We start from the raw sequence: 10,748 nt of genomic DNA, 5'->3' as shown, positions 1-10,748 counted from the left end.
TTAGAGGTTAATTTATACAATAAATCGTGAAATCGATTAAAAATAACCGAATAAGAACATCACTGGCTGCAACGCCAACCAAGAAAATCGTGCAAAAATGTTGATTAATTCAGTTTGTCGAGCCAGTTTGCTGAGAAATAGTCGTCCGTTAAACGCTTGTGTATTTCGACCGGTTGATTTTTCTTTATTTTATTCAACTACTGCCAAGCAAGTTCCTAAAATTATGGCAAATAAAACATTGCCACAAATTTTCAAATTTGTCGACCAGAATGCCGATTCTTACAAGCAACTTCTTAAAGAAGCAGTTGCAATTCCTTCAGTTTCTTGTGATGTAAAGTATAGAAATGATTGTGTACGTATGGTTAACTGGATGCAAGAAAAGTTAAAAGAAGTCGGAGCGTCTACGGAACTTCGGGATGTAGGTTTCCAAAAAATAGATGGCACAGATGTAGCATTACCACCAGTATTAGTTGGTACATTAGGAAATGTAAGTACTTTTCATTATTACGGTCTTACAAAAACTTTGCCGCGTAACGTGTCAGTGGAATTATTCCTAATTGCCTAATATTTTATTGCTGGTTTTAATTAAAGAGCGCGCTTCTCCGTAAGATCTGGTGCATTTCGGTAGATATATAATTATGTAGAAATAAATTTAGCATGAATAATATTTTAGGACCCAAAGAAAAATACTATTTGTGTATATGGACACTTGGATGTGCAACCTGCATTGAAATCTGATGGCTGGGATTCAGAACCATTTGAACTGCAAGAGCGCGATGGCAAGTTATTCGGCCGTGGTTCAACTGATGACAAAGGCCCAGTACTTGGCTGGCTTCATGCTATTAACGCTTACAAAGGTGTTGGAGAAGAGGTAACAAAGTAATATTGTTTTGAAACTTGAGATGTGTAATAGATATTGCAATATGTTCAAACCAAATAAGCTGAGTCTTATCTAAATAGATTGAGTACACAACCCATGCAATGTTTGAAACATAATGTGTCTTTTTACAATACTTTGAAATAGGTCTGTGTTGTTTTTCATATAACTTTTCTAAACTACATATACAAAAAAATCAAACTTTATAGTAAACATACCCAAAACCTTGGAGTCTCTTCATAACATAGTATAAATTAATATATGTGCTACATAGATGTAAGATGTTAGTTGATTGTATGGTAATCTTAGGATCAGGACCAAGGTTTTGTAACTAGGCAAACCACTTGTACAGTGTAATAGATGTATTTATGTATTAAAATGTTTATTCTAGTATTCATAGGTCTACTAATGTTGATAATATGTGATATTTGAGTTTTAATCTTTTTTGTAGCTACCAGTAAATTTGAAATTCGTTTTTGAATGCATGGAAGAGTCTGGCTCGGAAGGTTTAGATGAGTTGCTTATGGACAAGCTTAAACCAGAAGGATTCTTTGATGATGTTGATTATGTATGCATCTCTGATAACTATTGGTTAGGGACAACCAAGCCTTGCATTACATATGGCCTGAGAGGAATCAGTTACTATTTCTTGGAGGTAGAGTGTGCCAAGAATGACCTTCACAGTGGTGTATATGGAGGAACAGTGCATGAAGGTAATTATTAAAAAACTATATAATTAATACACAAGTATGTGATATATACTTAAAAAAATATAATATGTGGGGGTGGTTCTACACTCGGATTTAAATTTTTTTTTTAATATTCAGTAAAAACTTTTTTTAAAACATTTTTTTTTGTTTCTAGCAATGACTGATCTTATTTATCTCATGAATGAATTAGTTGATAAAGACGGCAAGATTCTTATAACTGATATTTACAAGTCTGTGGCTCCGATGACTGAGAATGAGAAGAAACTTTACTCTAGTATTGATTTTGATACTGAAGCATACAGGTAAGAGATACACTAAGATCCTGTTGTAATGTCTATAATATACACAAATAAGTGTGAATAAAACACATTTCATCCTATCTCAAGAAAAGAGTTACATCTCTGAAGATATCTAATGACATATCTAACTATATATAACTGTTATATATTATATGTAACTCTTCATTGCATTGGTTGAATTATTGAATACACATAAACAATATTATGTATTTGTTTTTTCTAATTACCAATGTTCTTTCAAGGTCAATCTATTGTTAAAGTTCATAATGGCATAATAGATATTGATATTAATTATGTTTTATAATCATTGCGGTAAAATTAATTTTTTTAATATGTCCATTTTACTCCTATTCAATTCGAATTTTGTTGCTTTTGAACTAAATATTTTTAAATGAACGAAACTCAACCGAATACCTTTTCATATTGGACTTAAATGTTAGTAAATTATCAGAAGATAATTTGTTATTTGTAGATAGGGAATTTAAAATAAATAAATATCACACTCTTTATCCATAATGCAGATAAGAATATCTGTTGGAATTTAGCAATCATTTAATTACAACTACTTATCATTATCTGACATAACAACTGAAAAATACTCTTTTTGGCTATGTTATGATGTTTACAATATGCCAGTACAGTAGGACAGTATCACTGACGCCAGTTAGCGTTTACATAATGCCAGTTGTATGCAAGTGTAGATTTTTAGTGCTATAGTCCTATTATACTGGCATAATGTAAATGAGGCATTGAAAAGAAAAAAAAAATTGAAAATTCTTTAATATAGATTTTTAAATATGCGAACATGATGTGTTTCTACTTGTAATTTTATCATGTAATTTGTGTCTTATCAAGTTTGCGTTGTGGCAATCAGAAGTTGCTTTTATTAACTACATTGTTGTGTCAATATTTGCTATCCGATGAAATAATCAATTCAAATCGATAACGGTTTCTATGCGCACTGTATAACTTCACGCCTTTTAACTTACAAGATTAGACAGTGCTAGCAATTAACAATGTACATAGTAAGGTTTTTTATATATAAAATAGATTGTATCCGCACAAGGCATTGGTAGTCTTTCCCATACTATTACAAATATTTATGAATTACAGTAAAAACAGCTTAGTACGACATCGGTTAGTATGATATATAGGTTATGATCACCTATCCACCCGAACACAATATCTGTTGTATAAACAATATAATAAAAGCGAAGATCATTCATATAGAATATTGGTTTATCGGTTATTACGACTGAATAGTGGCAGCCCCTTGGATGTTTTTATAGCCGGTTTTACTCTTAACTATCAGACACACTTCAACAATAAAAATAAATGATATTCGTTTAATATAAGTTGAGTAAAGGTCATATTGTTTGAGCTGTGTATACATTTATAGGCGCACAATAAACGCCCACAAATTGCTACACAACGGGGTCAAAGAGCAAGTACTGATGCACCGTTGGAGATATCCCAGTCTCTCGTTACATGGAATTGAGGGTATGTATATTATATTAGGGAAATTATAAAATAACTGTCTCTGTTTCTCATTCCGTAAATTATGGAAACATGATATTATTTGATGTAAATAAATATTTTATTAAATATGTTTCTTCCTTTGTAATTAATTCCCAAATTTAGTGAACATCAAATTCCTTACATGCTTGCTATTTACTCTATTTAATTTTTTTAGTTATTTTGTATATGTTTTTGTGTATGTATTTGTAAACAGAAATGAAGATTGAATGTAACATGTGTTGTAATTCTGCAGGGGCCGCCTTCCAGCCGGGAGCGAAGACTGTAATTCCCGGCAAGGTGATCGGAAAATTCTCTATACGTATCGTCCCTAATCAAGAACCAGAGGAAGTAGAGAAATTAGTCTTTGACTATGTCAACAAAAAGGTAAACTTTGATATTGCGATATAATTTTTCTTATGTCATGAGGATCAAGTTATTTGATAACATATCTCTATTTTTAGTTCGATTTCTCATAAAAATCAAATAGGCACAAAAAATATGTCTTATAGCCTGTACATTTATAAAGGTCGATAGTTTTCGTTCAACTTTTGTACAAGTAAATAATGAAATTACAGTGGGCGGAGCGCGGTTCACCGAACAAGATGCGTATCAGCGCGCAGAGCGGCCGCGCATGGACAGAGAACCCTGACCATCCACACTACCAGGCTGCCGCTAGAGCCACTAAACTCATCTATCAGGTATGTTTTATGCCAATGTTTCCGCATTGCGAACTCACGGGAATACACATTTGATCATTTAGGATAATGTGATGTATATCTTTTGAAGTGATTGTGTACATTGGCTCCTATCATAAATAAGTTTAGTGGGATTCTATGTGGTTAATGTGTTCTTAGCTGATAAACCTCCTTATTGTAGGGCTCGAATCTAACCAAGGTTAAGGGCGATTAGGCCTTAGTCACCTACAACCCAGTACGAATTGTTTGACGCATATATTGAAACATATTTTCACCCATAAAGTTAAATGATAAGTTATCTCACAAGAAATATAACTCTTTTCATCGCACGAGTCGATATTCCTTGTCTGTTGTGTTGCGGCAGAACCATCAGAAGATTTTTCTATATGTTGTTATTGTTTAGACTGAGCCGGACATGTCGCGCGAGGGCGGGTCCATCCCGGTGACGATAACGCTGCAGGAGGCGAGCGGACGCAACGTGCTGCTGCTGCCGATGGGCGCAGGCGACGATATGGCGCACTCACAGAACGAGAAGCTCAACGTGCGCAATTACATCGAAGGAGTGAGTTTAATATCATTACAAACTCTTATGAAATAAATTCTAATGTACTAACCGTGGGTTTCTGATACCAAAATCCCCGCTTAAAACATATTGTTATTTCTATTTTGTTAAAGATAAAATACAGGGATGACGAGATGTTTTATACACAGATTTTGGTCTTAGAAACTCACCGTAAGCGTGGCTATAAGAACACTTATTGATTCGAGTTGTTTTTAAACAGATATCAGCCAAACCATATAATGTTTTATATGATTCACTGGAGTTTAAGAGATAACAAGTGTCCTGTTTGCGGTGAATCAACCACAGCTTGTTAAATGGAATATTTCTATCTGATGATAACTATATTTATGTATTTGTTTATTTATACTGAGCAGCTGATAGCATATGAAGCTATCGAGAAATGTTAACAAATATTTATTTATTAATTTTTCAATTGAAACATTTCTAAGCGACAATATTCTAAATTCGGTTCTGGGTTCAATTTACAAGAAATAATAAATCTTACTAATATTTTAAATGTGAAAGTATAGATGGATGGATGAATGGATGGATGGATGGATGTTTGTTAGAAGGTATCTACTAAATGACACAATGGTTCTTGATGAAATATGGCAGCAATATAGTTTTTAAGAACATATAGAATAATTATTAGTTTTTTTTTTAATTCTGTGACAGCTAGTTTAGCTAGATAAGTTGATAATTCCATTTTTTTTTCGTATTTCATGCAATTTTTATTGTTTCAGATCAAGTTGTTTGCGGCATATTTGTACGAGGTGGGCAAACTATCTAAGTAGAAAACACTTTAATGAAGAACATTTGAAAACATCTGAAATTCAGACATAATAATTCATATTTTAAGGTTTTCGATCGATTGAATGCGACTGACTTATTTGATATAAAATAGGGATGCACGAATTACTATTTCAATTGACTACAATTTCGACTTTGATATTTTTAGCTATAAACAATTTTGTTTCTATAAAATCTTACTTTTATTATATACACATGTTTTGTATACTTTGTTAGTTATAGCTTTAAGTTTTTTTTATTTGTTAATTTAATATGAGTATTCGATTCTTATTCGTTAAGAATCGATTTTAAAATCGATTTTTAAAATGACAGTAAAGTGCATCCCTCATATTAAAGATGTGTCAATTATTCGGACATTCCGTACAAGTACAGAAGAAATTGGGCATAATTCTGAAGAGCATAATAATACTTTAATAAATTGTGTTTACGGTGCTTTTAGTTTTATATAAACATAGTACATATCGCTATGAGATAGCGTTAATTTTTTTTGATGTTCATTATATTAATATAAATTACATAATAACTCATTTTGAATAGATTTTATGTCCGAAGAATAAATTATGTTGTGTTATTTTGGTGTTTTATTATTCTTTGCTCTAAATAAATATAACTAGCTGTTGCCGTCGACTTCATTCGCGCGGGATTAATAAATATGTAGTAGCAGATTCTCAAGAAGAAGCGCCAATAGCCTAATAAAATTAAAAGGTTAAGGGTGCGGATTCCCGATCACGAGGTCGGAGGTTCGAATCCTGCCATTCGACTATTGTCGTAAACCATATCCTAGCACAAGCAAAGAGCTTAGTTGGAATCTAGAAAAATCTGCTAATATTTAAAAAAAAAACCCTACGTCCAGACGTTTCTGAGGAGTATGGTAACTAACAGTGACAAGAGAATTTTTTATATGGCTAAGAGTACGGACCAACGAACTGTTGTCGTGGCTTTTAATATCTCCATTGGACTATAGTATAGAAATACAAGCCTAAATTGTTTGTAACGACGGTAAGAAATAATTTAATATCGAAACAAATAATTAGTAAATTAATTTTATTAAAAAAAAAACATGGTTACTAGGTTTGTACACAAGTAAGGTTTATTGCAGTTGTCTACGTCTACGTCTTTTGCTAGCGTTTCCCAAAACAAAAAATCGATATAAACCAGTCACTGATCTATCACTATTATAATTTTTATTTATAAGTACCTCAAAACGTTTAAATAAAAAAAGTATGTTATTTAACTTTTTCTAGGTTAGCGCCTGTCAAATAATCATAAGGTGATCTTCAATAAAGTAGAACGATCGAAGACTTCAAGTGGACTATCATAGAAAGTTTTATATTTGGACCGCAATATCAATACCTACGTAATTGAAAAGCTATTCTATGATAGCTTAGAATTGCAAACGTAAAAAAATAAATGATGATCTGTTCCACTTTATCAAATCTATATAACTATTTCACAATTTTTTTTTTGTAGAAACAAAACATACACTATTTTTAAACTTATATCGTTTCAGCTACTAAATAAACAAGCGTTATTTATTTCATACTAGCTGTGGCCCGCGGCTCCGATCTCGCGAAATTAATGAAACATTATAAATAGCCTATGTGTTCTTCCAGACTACGTTCTATATGTGTACCAAATTTCATCGAGATCCGTTCAACCGTTCTGGAGATACCTTCAAACATCTATCCATCCATCCAAACATTCGCATTTATTATATTAGTAAGAAGTAAGATTAGTGTGATTAGATCGGAATAACATGTACATTATAAAATTCTAAACCAACTTACATTAAGAACTCATGGGCACATAGATTGAGTTGCAATTTTATTAGTACTTGTTGCTACAAGCTGGTTTATTCTGTTGCTTGGTCATACAATTTTCCCTTGATTAGCGTAAATACCGCATTAAATTCAGGTTGGTTTGAAACTTGCCTTGCCATTTTACCTCAACCTTAACTTTTTTCAAGTTTAATGTAATCTTATTCTCACTAATCTTACTAATATTATAAATGTCATAGATGTACAACATTACCTAGAAGAACACATAGGCTACTTTTAAAGTTTTTTTTTAATTACGTGCGGACGAAGTCGCGGACGATAGCTAGCAATAAATATCTTTAACGAAAAAAAGAAGAAATGATGCAAGGTATGCATGCATGGCCAACGAACGTAGGATATTTTTAAACTTAAAATGCTGAAATGTAGTTAATATCGCTATTAGTACTATTGTTAGTTGTTATGATGTAAATACAAATACATCAGAGTACAGGGAACGGAAAGAGAGTGTTAACAACTTTCCAAAATCATCATTCGTTAAGTAGGCTGTTATTCATTTAATTGTATAATATCAGGAACCGTAACAATTGATAATGAGCGATTACAGTCCGTTGTTAACCAATGGGCATGTCACAAAAGGGGCATTTGCGAAATAGGGAAATTACTATTGTGGGAGTTGCTGAATTGGACTCCTCGTGAATGGATCACATTTTTTGTTGTTAATTGAATTACATGAATAAAACAAGTTATAAAGTATCATAGATTGACTGGATTTGACAATACAGAAGGAACGAAGGAACAAAAGTATTTAGTAAATAAGTTAACATAAAATTATGTTAATACTCGTCATATTTACCGGGAGTTCATGTGAAGCAAGGGTTTTCGTCTTAAATTAAAAACTATCTTACCTTAATCACGACGATGTCAAAGTATTATCATGGTTAGAGTACGTGTAAAATTATAAATTTATATTTACAGCAAATGTATTTATATACTACTGTTCAAAGATAACCGGACTGTAAATAACTCGCACATATTTACCTCCATAATCACAGTTATTTTTTCCACAGTAAAATACCTTTTTAATTTATGGTTCTGCGGCTGTGATTTATAGATATTGGTGTAATTTTCAACAATTTATCTAGAGTAGATAAAAAAAATCTGTGGAAATACTACATTAGTCATGTGTTAAAATTATTTTACTATTTAATTTCTTTCTGTTTTAATGCTACGTAAATAATGTTCATATAAGAAAATTTTCCGAATTCTTAAAATTCACACTTCAATTTTTTAAATTCATTCTTTTTTCCTTATTTGCTTCCCTCTAGTTATTATTTCAAGTTTAACAATTTATTTATAACTTCTGTGTTTTCATTGCTTCGTAGAAATAATTTGACGTTCTATATTATCGTGGGTTTTCACTGAAGTGTGTTTTCGTAAATAAAAGTAGGTGTGGATGGTGGTTATCCGTTTGTGCCTTGGTAAAACTTAACAAATTAAATAAATCTATACATATAAAAGTCAATTGCTGTTCGTTAGTCTCGCTAAAACTTGAGAACGGATGAACGGATTTATCTTATCTTGGTCTTGAAGTTGAAGTTGGTTCGTGGAGCTCTAAGAAAGGTTTAAAAGGTGAGAAAAGTTCGAATAATTGCCGGGAAAACCGTAAAAACCGACCTTTTCTTTTTTCCAAATAAACGTTTTCTAAATAAATGTAGAGTCAATTTCAACTTTATTATAATATTTTTTTTATGTTGTATGTACATGTACCGCGCAGATGTGGTCGCTGGCGACAGCTATTAAGTAATGTAACCTTAAGTATTAAACTTATAGTATGATGTCAAAAATGAAGAAGCCAAAAAGGTTATCATTGCGGAATAAACTTCCGTATTTAATATTTAATTTTATCCGAGTTTTGCTTTATCCAAAACGGCATTCCCAATACATGATGCTGTTACCGATAATACGTGTACCGTTAACTCACCATTAGCGTTATTAATTTTATGAGATGCTATCAAATGTACCAACGTTGTAACTGCGAACATAGCGTGAATCTACTAAAAGGTTGTTTTCATTTTCCTCGGTCTCTGTTGACACCGGTGTGCGTGCTTTGAAGGCGCATACCAGTTTACAACAGTTGCATAAAAAAGAGGATAGCGGCTGGGCCCTCATTCAGTTTGTCTCCGAGCGTTGTCGCGGCATAACGTTCGTTAGAATTTTATATTATTATGAACCGAATACACTAACTTTAAAATAACCGACTTCGTGTGTCTTGCGTACAAGGGAAATCGATTTATTATTTACTTAATATCATCGAGAAACATAATTTGAAGAAGCCATTGACATATAAGGACAACAGCAAACGGTGAGTCCGGTTGTTTTAAAATAACGCAATCTTTTTGTCTTTGTTTGATTCAACTATCTTTCTTTTTATTATGAAATTCTTTAATCATACCAATATGCTTTATGACATTTTCCCCGGTGGAAAATTAAGTTAAACTATAATGCAGTTTCTTAAAATGAATTATCGTATTACATATATTATAGAAGCAAATAATAAGTGAATCATAAATATTGATATCATAAACAGTCATAAAACATGATTGTTTCAATCTATTCTCCGGTCGATAGCGATCGGTGCTGATTTGTCGTGAACGCTTTCTAATTCACTGTGACCAATTCTCATGTAACTGCATTGTTCGTGATGCCTACATCGCTTGAACTGCGTGAACTTTATTATTGTTTTTACAATATAGGAGATTGAAACGTGAAATTCATTTAAACAACTAAGAAACCTGATCGACTCTACCCGCTATACACTCGAAGGAATTACTAACTAACCTTACCGAATGATACCTTGCACTTCAAAACTAGTCAAGTGGTTTATTTAAGCTGCAGACGGTCGCAACGGAATAGAAGTACATACTTACATATCTACATACCTACATTTTTAAAAATTACATCCTGAGTACCTCTTAGTATCCGAGCAAAAACAAATATTTTATGTATTAAGTAAGAATAATTCAGTTGTAAAATAAATAAACCTGATTTATAATTTATACATTCCGGAAAAGAATAGGAATCTCGAAAAATAAGTTTCAACAAATTGATTAATCAGTGTGTCGGAAATTATCCACAAAATTATTTTTCTATCAGTCGGATGAAAAAACGTTTGTTATGATTTGGTTTCGCAATATTTTCAGATACTATTACGTACAACTTTGAAAAGGAAGTCGGCGTTTAAGTATCTTAAATTAGACAACAAGATAGTTACAGAAGGAACTGTGAGAATTGAGATGTTGATCACGAGCCACATCCATAAAATGAAATCGTATTTTTTAAGTGGATGTCAAAGAGAAAATTGAAGGTTAAAAATCTTTTGTGTGATGTATGGTTATTGTTTATATGAGCGCGGGTTTTTTTCAATGGCAATACAAAATGTTTACATCCGTGGATTAAGAATAAACATGTACCAGTGTCGGCCATTGTCAGGCGAGTTTAT

General features: G+C 32.2%; 2 protein-coding genes across 2 annotated transcripts in view; both read left to right on the top strand.

Moving 5' to 3' along the window:
* Nucleotides 1-39: 39 nt before the first annotated feature.
* On the top strand, nucleotides 40-5,856 carry Cndp2 (Cytosolic non-specific dipeptidase 2). The gene is made up of 9 exons (XM_013311672.1): nucleotides 40-487; nucleotides 674-871; nucleotides 1,329-1,590; nucleotides 1,742-1,889; nucleotides 3,286-3,386; nucleotides 3,658-3,788; nucleotides 3,980-4,102; nucleotides 4,503-4,661; nucleotides 5,405-5,856. The coding sequence occupies exons 1-9, from the start codon at nucleotides 98-100 to the stop codon at nucleotides 5,453-5,455; spliced, it is 1,563 nt and encodes a 520-aa protein (XP_013167126.1). The 5' UTR covers nucleotides 40-97; the 3' UTR covers nucleotides 5,456-5,856.
* A 3,594-nt stretch (nucleotides 5,857-9,450) lies between these two features.
* Nucleotides 9,451-10,748, top strand: part of serpin-6 (serine protease inhibitor 6) — a 9,541-nt gene continuing 8,243 nt past the window's right edge. The window contains 1 exon segment of the mRNA NM_001312730.1: nucleotides 9,451-9,611. The gene's annotated coding sequence lies outside the window, so the exon portion shown is untranslated.

Source organism: Papilio xuthus, unplaced genomic scaffold (genome assembly GCF_000836235.2).
Source record: "Papilio xuthus unplaced genomic scaffold, Pxut_1.1 DF827680.1, whole genome shotgun sequence".
Lineage (NCBI taxonomy): Eukaryota > Metazoa > Arthropoda > Insecta > Lepidoptera > Papilionidae > Papilio > Papilio xuthus.
This window is presented reverse-complemented; position numbering and strand designations above follow the sequence as displayed.